This window comes from Amblyomma americanum, chromosome 2 (assembly GCF_052857255.1).
Source record: "Amblyomma americanum isolate KBUSLIRL-KWMA chromosome 2, ASM5285725v1, whole genome shotgun sequence".
NCBI lineage: Eukaryota > Metazoa > Arthropoda > Arachnida > Ixodida > Ixodidae > Amblyomma > Amblyomma americanum.
In genome coordinates, this window is record NC_135498.1 from 80,819,922 (window position 1) to 80,840,192 (window position 20,271).

Here is a 20,271-nt window from a genome sequence, read left to right on the forward strand (position 1 = left end):
TGCACTGTCAATTTCCTCCTTTTTATATTAGATAAGATATCATTAATGCAACCCGCAGTTTACAACAGTCATTTCTGGGAGAAGCCGAGCCAGTAAGAATGCCAGAAAAATTTTCTCTCCGCTATCACGGAGAGCGGACGCCGGCGTCGAGGCGAGTGGACGCATCCTATGTGCACGCGCTCCGCAAATTTTCGATGTTTTCGTCGGTTTTGTCGTTTGTGCTCGCAAACTACTGAGCTATTTCAACGCCGGAAGTCTTCGCGACCACCGGGATACCACTCTTTCGGCAAGTGCAGCCCTCTTTTGCAATTTCTACAGACTTTTGGACTCACGCCACCCGGCCAGGCTGCTAAGCCTAACCTGGTGAGCGGCTCTTCGAGCCGCCCGCCGAGCGGACGCACAGGCTGGCTTGTCGCGGTGTAACTCAGCTGCGCCATGTCTCGCATGGAAGTAACTGTGGAAGGAGAGAGTATCCAGCCTGAAGAGCTCCACTCTCAAGTAGGTTGGTTTAAGGTTAATTATTCCAAAGTCAAGGCCCTCTCGAAGACAGGGGAGGGAGAGCAAGCTGGCTACCCGACCCGAGATGGGAGGCAAGACAAAGCTTCAGCGCACATAATGGCGATAAAGAGAGAGGGAAGGAAGCTGGCGAGGCAATCTGTTGGCACGCAGCAGACGCGCCTCTCCCCCGAGCTTCATAAAATAGTGCTCAGACCGAAAGGGGGTCTCAAACTGATCATGGAACGCACTGACGCAACAGTGGCGGACGCGGTGAAGATAGCGGCAGGTTTTAAGCCGGCGGAAGTTAAGGAAGATATCGTGCTCGTCAACCACAAGCAAAACTCGATTCTCATAGGCACTGACAGCCAGGAGAGGATGCAAAAGTACCTGAAAATCGGCTCCATTCCAACGCCAAAGGGACGCGTTGACGCGTTCGTCTACCTGGCTACTCCGGACGGCTGTGGGAAAGGAGTTATACATAGAATTCCGGTCTCGCACACCGTGGAATTCATTCAAGATATGTTGAAGTGCACGCGTAACCCGGAGGTGATGGGAGTCAGGAGACTTGGGCGTGAGTCTCGCAGCGTGTTGTTACTCTTTGAAGATGAGACAGTGCCGCACTGGACTCTGTGTATCTCTGTCACTTTATACGTTTCCCATTGCGGGATATTTTACTTTTCATTGAATTTGTACGCGCTCCAAGTGTGAGCTGTGCTCAAGCAGGAGGTGCATTCTAATGAAATATAAATCGCGACAAATGGGCAGGGCATTAAGCATTTTTTCTCCACGTTGGACTGTTCATTTGTCGGCTTAGACCGGAAGTGGAGGGGGCGGGGGAAAATTTAGAGCTGCAGTCGGAGGGCAGAGGCGGCAGTTTCTACGAGCTATATGCATAGTGCATGTGGCCAACGTCATAGCACACAGTAGTCGAAATTATGCGACTTTTTGATAACTAAACAGACTGTCTTAGTGCGTTCCTTCTTTCGGGAATACCTGCAGCGTGTTCGAGGCGAGCGCAGCTGCCATATTGTTATGAGGACATGCCATCAGCAGACACAGACAGGAGCACAGAAGAGACAGATTTACAGAATTGCGTCACGGCCGGTCCAATCCCCGTTCTGAAGAAGTTGGCCCGTTCCCCACACATCGTCCAGTGCGAACAGACAAACTATATCAGACAAGCGCAAGTTCCCTACCCTGAGACGTCTACAACCATTGCATACTCAACTGCTCAAGACAACCCCCCCACCCTCCCCGCTGTCGAATATGCGACGTTGTGACGTGAAAAGAAAAAAAAACGCATACGTAGTGCTGAGCATGTCACGACACTGCCATCAAGACAACCTCCTGCCGTTCCACGTCCGTTATTCCCGAGAAAGCTGGATCCCACCACCTGATCGCACCTCTTATCGCTGTGGTTGTTGGTGACTCGAAACACTCATGTTTAGGTAGCCACCTAACCGCCCTGACTCCAACCACAGCCCACCTATACTAAACTCGGTTACCCGGACTTGGGGCGTTAATTAATAGTTGTCCTCTCTCCCCCTTCGTGGTTGCATGCGATTTTTGATAAGGTTGTAAAAACGACCAGTCCGCTTTGCGTGGGCTCGAGGCAACCGTGTCTGCATGCTGTGAAGAAGACGGAGAAGAGGAACATGTCGGACCACATCGCCAGCTTGGAGGTACGTCCCTCTGGAAAACTCTCTGTGCACCCCAATTCTTGGCCGAGCCCCCTGTGTGGCCATGTGCCATTGTGAGAGGATAACGACAACAACTACGTCTTCCTGAAGTGTTGAGGCCCGGCTGTTTCCGCCACGTTCGCATGCACAGATGTATACGGAGGAGCTATCAGCAGCGCCACTTGTCGCAGAAGGCGTGATGATTTCGCCTTGTTAGTTGCCAAGCATGGTGCAAATAAGCATATCGGTAGCAAGTATACCGACTCCGCTCCAAACAATAACGGGCATGCTATATGCGAAGAGATGCCGTCCGGGTTTTCCCCGTGCCTTGCAACGGTGCTTTTATTTCAAATTTTGCGTCGACACCCTATGCGTATGTTGAGAACCGATGGCTTCTGTACTTGCTTGTTCCTAAACATTCTGTACGGGTGGTATCACTTGGTCCTTTGAGAGCTTTTATACAATACCCCACTGCCGGCATGCGTTCGGCTTGACGTCGCATGCGGAGGAAGCGGAATGACTGTCGCACACTGCTACGGATTCGACAAAAGAAAAAATTCGGGTTATGAAAGAAACATGCGCGTACTGCATGACGATAGTCATGTAGATTGTGACGCAACTAAACGCTGGATGAAAAGAGGCTTGCTTGTTAACAATGCTTCTTCTTGGCCCCGAAATGTCTTGGAATTTTTCAAGTGCCGCGGCTTACATTGTTGTTTCTTCCGAAACAAAATAAAGAAAACGAAAGTAAAGAGTAAGAAATATCTCAACAGCGGCTTCTGGCAGTGGCTGGTACAGGAGAGAAGCCGTGTCAGCATAGACTGCTTCTCTGTACGTGGAATCCACCGACCAGTAAGGTGGCTGGTAGATCTGAAACTGGTGGCATATAGTGAACCGAGCCTACCAGCCCGGAGCGCTAAGTGAGAGCACATATTTACCTTTTTGAGAAAAAAATTTTTCGTTGTGTAAGCAGTGCCAGTGTCACAATGCGAAAAAGCCGGCGTTTGTCTGTCTGTCTGTCTGTAGCCTAGGAAAATGAAGCCTCAACCCTCCAGAAGCTCCATCCACTTCCCACACACCCACCACCGCCAACCTCGATCCACCTCCTCGCCCCACCCCACCCACTTTCACCCTACAGAGGTGCCATCTACCACCCAGCCAACCAACTAGCTCTACATTCCAGAAGCGGCATCTACTACCAATGAGGCAGCCCGCCCACCCTGACACTCTCACCCAATGAACGGTGCGGCCTATTGCTGCAGAGGTACGTGACTGCCACAGCGTTGTCAATGCCAACGCATGCAGCGCACATTTGTCACTACCGCCACGTAGCTTAAAGCGCGACTGAGGCTTCCACTGACCCAAGGAGCCAGTTATGCGCCCTTCCGTACCTCAAAACCATTGGAATCTGAAATATGGTCAACGCCAACGCCACTGAACACAAAGAACGCCGACGGCCTATAGAAATAGAGGTGAGCGCTCGGTTTCGGCGGCGGCTGAGTGACGTCATAGCTGTCACCTGGTTTCTCCTCGGTTCTAAGTCAAACTCGAGCACATGGCGAAGAAGCTAGGGGGGAGAGTAGTAAAGATTTCGTTTTCAAAGATATGGGTGCTGGACGCGGGCCTGGTGGCTTCCTGGCCTTACGGGGCTAGGATCTAGGGGCGCTCACACATGTGGCGAGGGCTCCTTGTCATCGGGGGTATGTCTTGCTAACCCGTCGTCGTCGGCTCAAATGACGCGCTTGTTGGGACGCTCCTCCTTTCTGTCAATCTCTCACCTATCTCTTCCACCTCCCCTACTGTCTGCACTTGGCAGCGATAGTGGCTCAGCTTGAGCCCGTGCAGTTTAATTTTCGTTGTTCCTTCAGTCGCACATTTATGGCAGACGGCTTGAAGCCAGATGAGCGGCGACGGCCAGCGAGCAACAGCTTTCAACGTTGCTCCCGGCCCGTGCTTGGTACTTCCTCTTTTTGTAAGCGCCGCTCTGCGATGGCGCTACAGAGCTCCCACCGATATAGTCACTGGAAGCTTTGAAATTTTTACCAGTGACTACTCACCGAGACAACATGTCGAAAAAAAAAAGAGAAACGAAGGAAATGATTATCAAATCAGAGGGAACCAGAACACTAGGAATAAGAATATATAGTCATGTCTACGGATGTAGTCTGTGCCCGTTCGTACTCCAATGGTCAAGCAGGCTCGCAAGAAAAGGGCTTGTTTCGTAGGTCGCGGTTGGGTAAAACGCATTGGCAGGGGAGGCGGGTCTAGAGCGAGCTGAGGAGCTGTGAAACGTAGCGATGCTGCACCCGAACTCGGTACTGAAACGGTCGCGACGCTGCACGAGCACCAAGGATGCGAGGTGCTTATGCCGACAGTGCCGCCGGTGGATATTTCGTATGAAGAGACTATGTTGCATGCTTCCGAGGTCATCGGCTAGTGTGAACGGTGCAGGGCAGCTATTGTAGAGATACGCGGGTGTTGCCGGCTTATGTGACGTCGATGCAGCGTAGTCGTAGGAAGTCTTGACGCTGTAGGGTTCACTGAAAGAGGGCGAATAGCACGGCGACAAGCCCGTGACGTGGAGGGAACGAAGAGGTGGGCAGTGCGCGATGCTGCGCATGGGGCGGGTGCGGTAGGTGCGGTTGGAGAATTCGTAGTGGTGCAGCCATTGAACACGAGCATTGAGGTATGGATGAACGAGGGGCTGCGTTGCGGCGCGTCCAGGTGCCGAGTGTAGGGGAAGACGAAACAAACACCGAGGCGACGTGAGTCGCCACCGGCTCGACAACACGTACCAGAGAGGAGGTTGCGTTGCATAGATGACCGGGTCTAGTGACGTTGGGGTGTAGAACTCGACTGACGCAACCTCGCTGGCAAGCTAATCTGAGCAGATGGGGAGCACCCTTGCGGCAACGAGCCGAAGGACTGACACGAGACCAATGCTGCAGACTCACACAACTCGCAGGTCAGCCCGTGAACTACGCTAGGGCTTGGGAAGGGCGTCGGTGCTTCAGCGACTGCACACGGGGGACGGACAGCGCAGGCTGCGCTCCCTGGGATGTAAGTAAATAAGTGGTCTTTAATAAAATAATAGTAAGGTGGAGGAAGGGGATTTTTGCTGGCCTGGCATCTGCCATCGATACTGGGGCACCTGAGCTGGGCCAGCGGAAATGGGGGATAGCAGGAAGGGTGGAGGGGTGGAATGAGGGAGGTGTGGGGACAGGAAGAGAATATAGGGGGTAGGTAATATTCATAAATTATTCACACAATAAGAAATGTGTTCAGGTTGTGTGCGTGATTAGTTCAAGGTGGAGCAATAAAAACACACGCGCACGGCACTATGTTGATTACAGCTGCAGTGGCGCGTCCAGGTGTTACTCCCCTGGTTTGTCGAAGAGTCGGAAGGCGATAAACGAGTGAAAGGAATGCCGTAGAAGGCAATGACAGCCGCCTTCAGGCCAACGTCTCTGAGGGCGACTCTGGCTGTGGCGTTGCGGCCGCCGCAGTGGCTCAGTGGTTACGGTGCTCGGCTACTGACCCGGACTTACCGGGTTAGAACCCGACCACGGCGGCTGCGTTTTTATGGAGGCAAAACGATAAGGTACCCGTGTGCTGTGCGATGTCAGTGCACGTTAAAGATCCCCAGGTGGTCGAAATTATTCCGGAGCCCTCTACTACGGCACCTCTCTTCGTTTCTTCTTTCATTCCCTCCTTTATGCCTTCCCTTACGGCGCGGTTCAGGTGCCCAACGATATATGAGACAGGTACTGCGCCATTTACTTTCCCCAAAAACGAATTATTATTATTTTCCAATTTGGCTTTCTGGAATTATCTGCAGTGTTCGCGCGCTATTTGGAACCGAATTTGGTTGCATATCTACGCTTATATCGAGCAGGAAAACAGTTGTAAATATCACGTACGCTACAATAAATATTTACTGTCTTGTGTGAGCGCCTTTAGAGTCGTTTAAAAGAAATCAAGATGTTTAACAAATAAAAAATGCCTAATACTGTATGTCAGTATGGCTATCTATGGAAAGCGCCAGTCGCTCGACCACAAACGTAGCCAGGGAGATGCAGCCTTTCGCTTTCGACCAGGGTTAACCAAAGCGAAACCACCAGCAAATTTTTGTTAGTTTTTAGGCCCAACCTCCTGCTCTACCTGTCTTAATTATCAATCTTCGCAGTTCATCTCCTCGGTGAATTAGCAAGGTAATGTTATCAGCGAATCGCAGATTACTTGGGTATTCTCAATTACCAATTCCATATATATGCGCATTAGCCGATAAACGCTCTCACGTCATACCCTTAAGGCAGAGCTTAAAGGTCCTCCCTCTTTATTTTGTTTTTTAAATTGATCACGAGTTAGGTAGGTGGACTCCTTACTTCAGGACTCTGGTGGCTCTCGCTGATATCTGGACCCGTAGGTGATTTCACTTTGACCTTTTAGACCATTCCTTGTCAGGGCTGCCTCCCACTGCCCGCCGCCCCCTCCAATGTTTTCTCTCTCGCCGCGCAAAGCATCCAAGTTTCCAGCCGCACTTACTATGACATTTCATAGCACTGGCAGTGAGGCCAGGACAGGTATTCGTAAGTTCCCGTTAGTCTTTCTTTCATTTTTCTGTGCGCACCGGCGGCAGGCTCAGTGGCGTGGTGTACGTTGCCGAAATGCTCACTTTTGTCTTTCACAGAGAAGGAATTTGACAAAATCAGACGAGTTTTTGCATAATGAGTGTAGCCCGATTGATATGGGCTCACAGATCAACGATGCTGCTTTCTAGAAAATCAGCCTCGGCACGGAAAATCGAGCCACAGAGGTTCGCGGTACGCAAATGCCGCTCGGCAACGTAATGAATCATAGAGGCGTGGCTGACGTCTCTACACTGCTCATTTCACTCTTCTTGTCTCAGTTATCTTTAATTTGGCGAGACATTTCTTGCCTGGAGCAGCGCACGATGTGAGCAATAACCAACAAGCACAAGCTGTCCCCTTTGCCATAGTCGCGTCCTTACGCGAAGCGTAAACGGCTGGTTCGGTAGAAAAGCTGTCGGCGTAGACGCCACCGCGTGGCGGAAATAATAATACAAAATAATACAAAATAATAATATAAATGATAATAAAAAGAAATGTATCTAATTTGTGGTTCTAGTGATTGATGATTGATTGATGTCTAATAGGCGATGACGAGTTAGCGAAATTACTGAAATTAATTAATTGATCAATAATTAAATAAAAATAAAAAATTGAAAGAGGGGCTCAAAGGTTCAGTTTAGAAGGTGTAATTGATCAATGAAATAACTGAAAAAATGAAAAATGTTTTCCCGCCGAACTTATCACACGCGCAACCTGTACACATTTTTGTTGCGTAATACTGTGCAAATAGATTTTGTATATGACCTCTCCCCCTATCCTATCTTCCTGTCTCCCCTAACTTCAGCCCGTTATACTTAGTGGCACGCGCAGGCACAATTTAAGAGCGTTAGCTCTTACTCATCACGTTTCGACAATTCTTGCGCTCTGCTACCACACTGAGATCACGGTGCCATCTGTGGCAGCAACTAGAAAAGAGCATATATTGCATGCAGACTTGTAGCGCCATCTACAATACCATTGTACAAACAACCCCCTGCCGCGTACCAATGATGACGTCTCGGTGCAATATGGTGGATAGGGGTGGAACTATGTGAAAATGAAGTCAGGCGACGAAATGGCGGTATGGTTTCGGTTCCTCGAATCCAGGATGGCGGCCATTAATACTGGATGTGCGCTCCCATCCCTTTACCCCCTCACCTCCCAAAAATATCTTAGAACGGGAGTAAAACTCTCCCGTTACGGGACCGCTATATATTCCGCTCCTCTACATATACTCAGACAACAAGGGCACCCATCCGGGGACACTTGTGTACCGAATTTGGTAGACAAATAAAACCCTATGGGTTGTGGTGTAGAAACGACCACAAATAAATAATAGGTAAACATTGCATACATTCAATTACTAATTGAAGCGTTACCATATCGCACCTCAAGCCAAATTCTAGGCCCACCTTGACCCCCCAGAGAAGCAAGTTCCATTTGGGACATATCTTGAGGGGGTGTAACTGGACAACGGGCGCGTTCTTCTTCGCTTTCTTCGTCCAGTAAACCAAACAGCTAACGCTCTTCAACGCCTTCCAGACGGTGGCGGCGTGTTGAAAAGAAAATCTTCGCTACGCTAGTCAACACTGCGGTTCGCGCGAGCCGGCGTATGTCGGAGCACGAGTGACGTCATGCACGGCGTAGGTGGCCGCCCCCGACTCCGTCGCCTGACCTTTCGCCGCTGCCGCGCGTGAAGTCACGCGCGGCGCAGGTGGCAACTGCCGCGCGCTATGCGTCATCGTCTGACGTTCGCTGCAAGCGCGTGTTTATCGCGGAGGTGGACTACATAACTGTTTGCCAGAGAATAAGCCGCGGAGCGGCCGCTCGCCTTGGCAGAGGACGCAATGGAGGAGGAAGACGCGGCTGGTGGTAGGTTTATACCCCTGCCACACGGCGAGTTTCAATGGCCATCGAGTCGAGGGTTTTCGAAATTCTCAATCGCCATCGAACTCGAAGGAGTTGTGTCGCTGCTACACGGCAAATCTCAATGGCCATTGAAATGGCTCTCGTGTCTTACGCCAAGCTTGTGTGGCGCCACAATCGCTACTTTGGATTTTGCAAAAATAACAAAAATATTTGATAAATGTATACTAAACCTGAAATACACGCATACGCGCTAGTCGTTCAAAACCCTTTTCGTTCAAAACCCCATATGCAGACACTGTTGTCGCCACTCTAATACAAGACGAGCCAAAACCAAGCCTGTCGATTTGCGTCGGAGCGCTGCTTCGTCAGGCTTACCTGGGAAATCGCCTTGATATCTGAAAAACAAGAGCTATTGGTCTCTTGAAACTTTATGCGAGGGTAAGAATGGGCAAATCGAAGGCCAATACAACAGCTTAGAACACGATATTGCTTTTAGGGATTAACGACGAAGCTGTTATCGCTGTGAAGCGGGCGGGCTGCTCACCGCCATGTTGTCAACGCTAAGTACACAAGCAACGCAAAGACCGCAACGCCAAATTAATGCGCTTAATGCGCTTAAAACCAGTCTGATACAATTTTAAAATTTTTGTACAGACTGACTGCATTAAATTTTAGGTGAATAATGTTTGTTCATGCTTTTGTACTGTGAATGTGTCGTGTACGAAAGTGCGCTTGGTGCCGCTCGAAGCAACGCTAGCAACCTTGGGCAGCGCTCCAAGGCCCTCGAAATCTCGATGGAGCTCCGTGCTACTCCGTTGACTCGATAGACTACTGACTCGATGGCCATTGAAACTCCCGTGTTGCAGCGCTCGATCGCCTTTGAGTTGATAGACTATCGGTTAGAGGGCCCTCGAAAGTCTCGCGTGACAGAGGTATAAGACGCTTGGTGAGACGTTCTTCATGGATGCCTCGGGCGTCTCCGGCACGCGCTTAGCTCTCCGCTCTTCATTCTAACGCAGACGGGCAGCCTCACGCCACGCAGTTACTTCGGAGTCGGTAGCAGCAGCTTCCTGTAGGCTCTGAAGATTCCGCATGCTACACACGTGGCCACCAGCCGCGTCGTCGTCATCCATTGCGCCATCTGCCGAGGCGAGCGGCCGCGCCGCGGCTTATATCCCTTCCTTTTCTCAAAATCATCGGCGTCTAGAACGTTGTCAACGCCAATGAACACAACGAACGCCGACAGATTTCGCTTTGTATATCCTGGATTAGCTGAGCTAATCCACATTCGTTTTTTTTCGTTCTTTTTCCGTCCGGTAATAATTTCTGTCCCCCACCTCTTTCATTTCATTTCTGATCCGGAGTTCCCGGGTTCGAACCCGACCGCGGCGGCTGCGTTTTTATGGTGGAAAAACGCTAAGGCGCCCGTGTGCTGTGCGATGTCAGTGCACGTTAAAGATCCCCAGGTGGTCGAAATTATTCCGGAGCCCTCCACTACGGACCTATTCTTCTCTATCTTCTTTCACTCCCTCCTTTATCCCTTCCCTTACGGCGCGGTTCAGGTGTCCAACGATATATGAGACAGATACTGCGCCATTTTCCATTCCACCAAAAACCAATTATTATTATTATATTATTTCATTTCATTTCTCCATTCTGTCTGCTATCCTTTATTTCAGCTTCGCCGGCTCAGATGCTGGGGTGTCGATGGAGGCTGCCGGGGCTGGCGAGGATCTTGCCCTTCCTTTTTATTATTATTTTAATAAACCACTACTACTACTACTACTACTACTACTACTACTACTACTACTACTACTACTACTACTTTCCGCTGTGGTGGCTCAATGGTTGGGGCGCTCAGCTACTGGCCCGGAGTACCCGGGTTCGAACCCGACCGCGGCGGCCGCATTTTTATGGAGGCAAAACGCTAAGGCGCCCGTGTGCTGTGCGATGTCAGTGCATGTTAAAGATCCTCAGGTGGTCGAAATTATTCCTGCGCCCTCCACTACGGCACCTCTTTCTTCCTCTCTTCTTTCACTCCCTCCTTTATTGCTTCCCTTACAGCGCGGTTCAGGTGTCCAACGATAAATGAGAAATTACTGCGCCATTTCCTTTCCCCAAAACCAATTATTTTTATTATTATCTCCACTACGGCACCTCTTTCTTCCTTTCTTCTCTTGGTCCCTTATTTATCCCTTCCCTAACGGCGCCGTTGAGGTGTCCGCCGGTATGAGAGACAGGTACTGCGCCATTTCTTTTCCCCAAAAACCAATTTTCAATTTTTCATTTTCAGGGCCCCGCCGCGGTGGCTCAGTGGTTAGGGCGCTCGACTACTGATCCGGAGTTCCCGGGTTCGAACCCGACCGCGGCGGCTGCGTTTTTATGGAGGAAAAACGCTAAGGCGCCCGTGTGCTGTGCGATGTCAGTGCACGTTAAAGATCCCCAGGTGGTCGAAATTATTCCGGAGACCTCCACTACGGCACCTCTCTCTTCCTTTCTTCTTTCACTCCCTCCTTTATCCCTTCCCTTACGGCGCGGTTCAGGTGTCCAAATATATACGAGACAGATACTGCGCCATTTCCTTTCCCCAAAAAGCAATTATTATCATTATTATTTCACAGGTGCCCGTTACTGCTGCTGCTGCTACTGCTGTCGGGAACAGTGAAAAGAAAAGTGCACTGGCCTGCCCACTGGCTCAAGCTGAGCCACAACCGTTGCGACGTGCTCAAAGTAGCAGAGTCTAAAGATAGGAGAGGAAAGGGGAGGAAAGACGCGCGCGCGCAAATATGTCCCGAGCCGATCCCGGACGCAGGTGCCCGTTAAAAAGCAGCTTTCGCTCTTTAAACGAGCTGCGCAGTAGTTAAACCGCAGATAATTTTTTCATACCTCCAGATGTAATCATTCTCTATTTTGACAAAGAACGTGGTGCACAGACTTGAGCTTAGCTTCTTGGAGGATACGCAGAAGTCCTTCGTTTGAATTTTGAGAGTACAGTGGCTAGAAATACTAGCTAGTTCCTCGCACCTGTATGCGCTCAAAACAAGAGTATGCAGTTTGAAAGAAACTGCGCTCGACTTGATTCGACACTTTCCTGATGATGTCGTTTAACGAGGCAGCAGGCACGTTGTGAGGGGGCGATGTATTTGATTGTTTCGGTGTTATATACCCATCCATGATTCTTTAATGTGAACTGACATGCAAGCAAAATCTAATATTTGCCTCGAACGCTTCGCGAGTTCTACCTTGAACGATTAATAACTGGACGCCCCACTCCAGTTGTAACCAACACAGTGCTGTGCGCGTGTGTGATTTAATTCCTCTAAAATGAACTAATCACACGCACAACCTGGACACATTTCTTATTGTGTAAATAGTTTGTACATATTACTTCTCCCCTATCCTCTCTTCCTGTGCCCTCACCTCTTTCATTTCATTTCTGCATTCTGCCTGTTTTCCTTCATTTCCGCTGCCCCAGATCAGGTGCTTCCATATCGATGGCAGATGCCGGGGCCAGCAAAAATCTTTTCCTTCCTTTTTACTATTATTTTTAATAAAACCACCACTACCACCACTACCAATCTATCTACCTGCACCCTTCACAAGGCCTCCACCCACTGAGTCCGGCAGCAGCGGAACTAAAAAGCAACGGTGAAACCGAATTCAAAGACGCTGTGGGAAAGCCACCTGGGGATCTTTAACGTGCACTGACATCGCACAGCACGCGGGCGCCTTAGCGTTTTTCCTCCATAAAAACGAACCCGACCGCGGCGGCTGCGTTCTTATGGAGGCAAAACGCTAAGGCGCCCGTGTGCTGTGCGATGTCAGGTGGTCAGGTGGTGTGCTGTCAGATCCCCAGGTGGTCGAAATTATTCCGGAGCCCTCCACTACGGCACCTCTTTCTTCCTTTCGTCTTTCACTCCCTCCTTTATCCCTTCCATTACGGCGCGGTTGAGGTGTCCGCCGATACATGAGACAGATACTGCGCCATTTACTTTCCACAAAAACCAATTATTATTATTAGTGGGAAAGCCAGTTGCCCTCAGGAAGCACCACACACCTGCCACCTCATCACCTCACACCCACACAACGCCGCCCTCAACCCACCTTCACGCTGCAAAAAAATTCTGTCGCCTGTGTGAAGCCTGGGCTAGTAGTAAAAGTATTTTCATTAGAGCAAAATCATTGAGGCAATCATCGAGGGTTAGTCCAACTGCTTTCGCACGTCATCAAATGTCTGATCGTCCCGTAATTTTTTTTCTCTCTCTCTCTGTCTCTCAACCGCACGTTCCCACGGTGTCGAGTCCGCCAAAGAGGAAAGATAGATGTGAAACTGTGCTGAATAGCGCAACAAAACCTTCATCGCGGCTGCTGCATCGTATAATCACGAGCTTGGGATGTACTCAGGTGATTGAACCATGCAATATAAGCGTGATGACCAAAATAACATTATTGTCGAGAGCAAATCGTACTTATAGGAAAATAGGCAAATAGAAAGGGGTGGGGGGAGAAAATAAGCCATAACTGCCTGTAGTTAGAACAGAAAATATTCCCATTACGCAGCGCTTCGGTCGCTTCGCGGAAATCGCTGTGTACCACATGGCAAGGCGCTGGTCGGTGCCGGTGGCCAGAGCTGACCTGACGCGCACATACACACGCACGCACGCATGGTACACACGCACGCACACACGTACACGCACACTGCGCTTAGCCACTCTTCCCGTGTGCGAATACATTCAAAGCGCAGTGTAACTTGAGCACCTCTGGTTCCCCGTGCGGAAGCACGGCTCTGCGTGCGCCGTGTAAACGCTGCTCAGTCTGAGATGCACAATGTGTACGTACAGTGTAAACAAAAATTCCTCTTTTTTTAATTTCTATTTTGTTTGTACTGTGCACTAACGCTGTGCGCTAACTGCCCACACGCTCGAACATTCCATATGTGACCGCGAGAACTACAAAATAAAACTGTCTTATTGCACCGCCTGTTTCCTTTCTCCTCTGGCGCAGGTGCGCCACGATGCGCCCTCCGTCATACACAACCTGCCTCAGGTAAGAGAGCCTATCTTGGTCCTGTTGGCCAGGATCACTCCTGGCGTTTAAATCAGCACTGTTCTTAAATATTATTAACGAAAAGCATCCTTTTTTTGGCTCCTTTCATGTTTTTAGTATTTAGTATCCCGGTAACCCATAAACCACGAAATTCATTCTTTAACCGCCCCGTTTGGTGGGCTAGGTGTCCGAAAGCACTCTCGTTGTAGAGTGCAACACTCCGAGCACTGCTCGATTCTCCTTCGTTTGTTACCGACAAATCCTTCTTCTCACCTTCTACATATCGCCAATGCAATCGTGAATCACTAACTTACGCTCTGGATAACGATGCCTGGCTGCAGCTGTAGGCACGGCAACTGTATTAGTCAGGGGCGAAATGCATCATTGACTAGAAGGGCCCAAGTTCCCCCCTTTCCCCGAAAGGTATCCACCGAGCAGCCACGCGCGTGGCAGCTTATCGCGAAATCATGAGTTGGAATCACGGCCGTTGCCCCGCCGCGGTGGCTCAGTGGTTAGGGCGCTCGACTACTGATCCGGAGTTCCCGGGTTCGAACCCGACCGCGGCGGCTGCGTTTTTATGGAGGAAAAACGCTAAGGCGCCCGTGTGCTGTGCGATGTCAGTGCACGTTAAAGATCCCCAGGTGGTCGAAATTATTCCGGAGCCCTCCACTACGGCACGTATTCTTCCTTTCTTCTTTCACTCCCTCCTTTATCCCTTCCCTTACGGCGCGGTTCAGGTGTCGAAAGATATATGAGACAGATACTGCGCCATTTCCTTTCCCCAAAAACCAATTATTATTAATCACGGCCGCGGCTGTATTTCGGATGGCAGCGAAGCGCAAAATGCGTCCGAGTTCTGCGCGATATCGGTGCACGTTAAAACACCCCGGATGGTCGAAACAGTTTCCCTCCACTGGATTGAAAGGTCAACACTGCTAGCTGCAACCAACAAAAACTCGTCGCTGCTGCTATAGCGTGCTCTTGAGTCTATACGGCTCTACCTGCCGCATTGCTGGCAAAAAAATAAAAAGGAAACGATGGTCGACTTTTGTAGTTAGGCCAAATCCAAATTAGGTGCACTAGCACTGCGTGACCATTGTTTTGCAGTGTTTATTTTCCACCTGCCACATGTGACGTCATCACAACCTCCCAGGTATACACACACACACACACACACACGCGCGCGAGCGCGCCTCGCGTGCGGGCACACACACGCAAACGCCCCTGGGCAGGTTGCCCACAAAAACTCAGTGGGCAGGTGAGCAGCCCGCCATAAAACTGGCCTCAGACACACACACACAACGGCTAAATGCGGGGAATGGCCACTGTAACTGCTAGCGTCCTAAAAAAAAAAAAACTCTCACAGGGACACCTAATTCTATTATACGTTGGCAATTCGATAGCATATTAGCAGCTGTTGATGCCTTTCCCGGACGTGACATCGCTTCCGGTCATGACGTCACTTTCCTCCAGCCAATGGTAATGCTCAGGTCTGACACGTCACTTCCCTCCAGCCAGTTGTATACGGCCGACGGCGCATGTTGGCCCCATGGCACTTCTCACTACAGGAGGAGCTGCTGTACATGCGCATCAAGGGCCTCTCCTGGAAGGACGTGGAGGAGGCCGACAAGGCCCGGGCGCGCAGGAAGAAGGCGGCCGCCTACGCGGTCTTCCTCATGCTCAGCGGGCTCCTCTGCTTCCTCTTGGTCAGGGCATACCGTGAGTGTACTGCAGCTACCGGCCGCTTTCTTCGCTTGCATGGAGTGGAGGCGAAAAGTGGGAGAATTTTGCCTTCGTGCAAGCCCACCTGTCCTGTCACCGTTTCTTCGCATTCCAGACCACTATGTGCACACACACAAACCAGACCACGTAAACGCCCCTACTCCGCAGGTGGACAAAAAACGCCCTCATTTCCGCTTTTCATCTCTAACGCTCTCCCCCTCAGTTTGAAAACCCTCTTCCTTCATTACTCTCATGTGAAAAAATTTGGTGGCCGTACCTCGCCCTCACTTGTGGCAGTTTTAACGGCGTCCGAGTTTTTTTTTCTCGTGTCCGACAAATTGGTTAATTAACGAATAACTGTAGTATATATAATACATGTCTTCAACACATCATTTGGGCGAATGAATTTTGAACTGACTGGTGACGCTTTTATGGTTTATAAGAGCTCATACATATCGGAGCAGCGGTTAATCCGACCATATTGCTTGACTCGTAGTTTTCTCAATTTCGGAACCCCAAAACATGCTCCGTCGAGTACATGATGTAAGTGAATATATATAGGGCTGTTTCGATTCTTCGTGCGACCCCCCCCCCCCCCTCCCCCTTTACCACACTGTCCTCCATACCATCACCTCGTAATCTCTGCCCTCGTCAGCGATTTTAATACTGTAGCATTAAAAGCCTCATCGGAGAAAAAAGCCAGGCGTCGTCCGGCGTCGTCTGACATTAAATTCGCTGGTTGGTCCACGAGGTGCGTGACGTCCTGAGACCACGTGACATGGCCGAGTTGGCAGGTGCGCTGGTCACGTGAAATGGCCCAGCTCGGTGGCGGGATGGGCGAATTTTGCAGGCCCGCTTGATTGTGTACAGACGAGTCTAGACAGCTCCGCGTATCAGGCTGGTATGGAGCAAGAATCAACGCCGCGTGTGTGTACCGCAGTAAGAAATCCCTGCAAGGGGAGAGCCGACCATGTAAGTACGTCGCTGTTGATGCAGTATCGGTGGCTGCACATCTAATTTTCAACGTGCCATATAATTAAGTGTCCCCTTCCTTTTGCTATCGCCTCTCGCTACCTCGCTCCTACATTTGTGCCTTAATTTTTTCACCGCCCAGGCCAGGTGTACGAAGCTTCACTCACCTCTACGCGTGAGGATTAGGCCAGAAGAGGGCGAAGACGTCCTTAGTCTTTTGGAGGAAGAAGGTCAACTGTGTACTGAAACCCGCCCTTAAATTGGTAATGCATGGTATGTCGCGTGATCAAGAGAGCCGTGTTTTCCAATTTTTACATATGAATGACTTTTGCCGCTTGTTTACTGAAACTGTTGTATTTAAATATAAGTAGCAAAAAGATTTTTGTACACCATACGCTACCGTTCGAGACTTTCGTACTCGCTATCAATTTACATTACATACACTACTCACCACTCACTAGTTATGGCGAGTGCCAAGTGTTCTGAGCCAATCATCTAAAGAAAGTCTTTCTTTCACATTCGAAATAAAACGAAATCATGACTTGTTAAACTGCGGTGTTAATTTCTGTATTTGGTTTGATGGCATGCATTTTTTTTTCATGACGTACGTTTAATTTCTTTGTGTGTCGTTTCTGTTGCAGTTTTAAAAAATTTTTAGGCTTCGCCAGGCGCGCATATTTTTACACAGGAAATAAGCATTATTATTACTACAATGATGAGCTTTCGTGGGTATACTGTTATTCATAAAGACGCATGAGCCTCGGTCTCTCTTCCAAATAAGGCAGTTCAACGACGACGCTTCAAGTTCAGCGACGCCATTCACATGGCATAGCTACTATAGGGCGCCATTGAATCAGAATATCGCTGCCAGCACCTTAGTTTCCTTGCAGCAGCTTCGTTTCCTCACCATCTGCATAGAGGTCAGTACAGCGGGCTACCCTGCCCCATTCATGAATCAAGCATACACGCTCGAGCAGCGAGGTCCTGCATTCGCAATATTTCATGCCTAAAAAACTCAGCCTAGGATCACTCGAAGACAATGAATGGCTGGAAACTCAGTGACCACAGCGGATGCTCACAAGATTCCTAAATGATATGTTTGATCGGGCGCGTGAGTGGGTAGTGCCTGATGACGTGAAGGAATGCAGACTTTGAAAATACAGGATTAACAGACAACTGTAAGAACTCGCAAAATGCGTTGTTATTGATGCGAAAAGCTTCACTACGCTAGGTAAAGCAGTCATCGCGTAGGCCGGAGAACGACCTTGAACGAGCTTCAGCCCAACCAAGGATAGCCGTGAATGACCATATGTGGTACATTTACGGTGTCGAACCCTTGACCCCTGACCTTGACTCATTGCGTTTAGTTGACCCTTGATCTCTGACATTTGGCGACCTTTGGGTTGATTTTTGACCTTAAGAACATCCGATAGGGTGATGCGAAGTCACGTGATGACGTCCGATGGGGGTGTCGTAAGACCATGTGATACTACGTCATAGCCACGTGGTCGTGTGGGTATATAAAGAACGGCTGTCGAGAGCGTGTAGCGAAGCTGCCATGGACGAGCCTCAGACGCTTAGCAAGCGTCCTTGCTTTTCGCTGAATTCCAGGGTTAGCCAAGTTAAGCCCCTGCCAATTTTTTATCATTCCATTCATGTCCCATTTATTTTTTCTCCTTCAGGAGGTATGGGTTGAGGTAATATTTTGCTTATATTTTAGTCCAGAACGCTGAGTTTGTATGCCTGTAACGTGTGGCGCTAAGTTACAAGGCACTCTCATAATCATTAATTTGTTTTTTTTTTTTGCAGAGCGTTACCAGGAGCTGAGTAAGTGTTTGTGAAATGTGCTCTCCTTTAATTCTCTCACTCTAGAATGCGAAAGACATCAGAAAGAAGCTCGTACAATGACTGATTTTCACTGCTCCACTACAACGCGTAAGCGGAGCAGTGTTTTAAAGTGGGGCAGCACTTTCCCTTGGCGTATCTGCTGGCAACGATGTTTGTCTTGCGAGTCCTGTAATGAAGCACAGTTTTAAGCCCACTCTCGTCGTGTGTGCCTGCCTTTTTGTAGTCTTTCGTCGTTTCTGAACGGTGTCTTCTCTGGCGCAGAGCCATTGGCTGAGATCTCGTATCTTCTGAGATCTCTGCCCAAGAGCACCAACAATGACGCAGTGACTACTCATCACCCTTAAAGAGCCCCCGTAGGCTCGCTACACACTTTCTGCGCGCTAGAACGAAACATTCCGTCGCGCTTCTTCTCACGCTGCGTTTAGACAGTGTTTAAGCGTAACAGCCGTGTTTAGACGTAACAGCTGAGTTCAGGCGTAACAGCCACATCAACACGCAATAATCGCAATTAACTCAGGTTCACGGGTTCGTATACTCTCCTGAAAGCTTGTGAAGAAGACCCTGGATTGAAATTTTATGTCCTCCCCACAACTCGTCATATCATGCTGTTCATTGATGAGCATCTTCGTGTCCAAAGGCGAGAATGGCAAGGGTAGCGTTGTATTTGGTCCTTAGAGTAACGGCTGGCTATCAAGAGGCGTCACCATAATCTCTGGTTTATGGGGGTTTAACGTCCCAGAGCGCCTCAGGCTATGGGGGACGCCGTAGTGAAGGGCTCCGGAAATTTCTACCTCCTGGGGTTCTTTAGCGTGCCCTGACATCGCACAGTACACGGGCCTCTAGAATTTCGCCTCCATCGAAATTCGACCGCCACGGCAGGGATCGAACCCTCTTTTTTTTTGGGGGGGGGGGGGGGTCAGCAGCCGAGCGCCATAACCACTGTGCCATCGTGGCGGCTGATAATGTCTGCTACCACGGTTAGCAAGAACGTGGAGAAAGTGTGCCGGGGCGGGCGACTCTGTTTTACGCTCGAGAGTCAGTGTGTTGACTGTATGGCCCTGCCTCCACGCACTGCAGCTGCCGACGAGACGACGAGTCCGTCGAGCGAGTTCTTCGTGTCGACGGACAAGCCCGGCGTGCTTAACTCGACCCACGAGTGGCTGGACGCGCGGCCCGTCGGACACAACGAGACAGCCAGCAACAGGTCCAGCTCCGGCCACGACTCCAGGAGCAGGTCCGGTTCTGGCCGTGGCTCGGACGTCGACTGGGACTCCGGATTTGACCCTGGGGAGGAAACCCCACGTGAGGACCAAGATGGGCTTGGCGGTCATGGAAGCACGCCTGCTCATCCTCCTGCTCCGTCGACTAGGAGCCGCTCGCGTTACTCAACGACTTCGACGACGAACGCGAGTGCTTCGGCGAACTTGACTGAGCCCGACTCGGACTATAGTTAACAGAGGGACTTTCATCGGGGACAAATGGAATTATTGGGATTATACTTGCTTTGCGCACAATGCAGCATCTGTGATGAATGTTTGTTGTGTTTAGTTATATTCCCATGCAGTAGGTCTGGCTGAGAGCACCCAGATGTGCGTGATAATCTGATTTTGTAATTTTTTATGTTTCTCACGGAACATGACCTGGCCTGCACAGCCAGAGACACTTCTCCGGATGCCACTTTAAGCGCAGTGCCGCGCTCGTTCGACCCATCATCATCCCGCATCTACGTCATCCTGATTTAGTAAGGCATCTGCATGCAGTCCGCTTAAAGGGAGGCAGCCACGACATTTCAGTCACTATAATGAAGGATATGATTTGTTGCATCAGCGTATTGGAAAACCTTCAAGCGGGTTTCAATCGTCAGCACTTGGCGGAACGTAGTGTAATGTGGTTTTAAATAATGGCCGACAAGCAGCATGGACATTTTGATCGGCGCTGACAATGCAGCACTGAACGACAGTGAAGGACACTGCACTGAAGGACAACGCAGAAAGCCATGGAAAGAA

The 20,271-nt window shown here is 49.9% G+C and overlaps 1 protein-coding gene across 2 annotated transcripts; it reads left to right on the plus strand.

Moving 5' to 3' along the window:
• Window positions 1-2,141: 2,141 nt before the first annotated feature.
• Window positions 2,142-19,733, plus strand: LOC144118725 (uncharacterized). 2 transcript variants are annotated; one of them, XM_077651571.1, is made up of 5 exons: window positions 2,142-2,180; window positions 13,682-13,723; window positions 15,292-15,442; window positions 18,227-18,244; window positions 19,343-19,733. In XM_077651571.1, the coding sequence occupies exons 1-5, from the start codon at window positions 2,154-2,156 to the stop codon at window positions 19,717-19,719; spliced, it is 615 nt and encodes a 204-aa protein (XP_077507697.1). In that variant the 5' UTR covers window positions 2,142-2,153; the 3' UTR covers window positions 19,720-19,733. The 2 variants fall into 2 exon arrangements, with proteins under 2 accessions (XP_077507697.1, XP_077507698.1); XM_077651572.1 differs by lacking the exon at window positions 18,227-18,244.
• The last annotated feature ends 538 nt before the right edge of the window (window positions 19,734-20,271 follow it).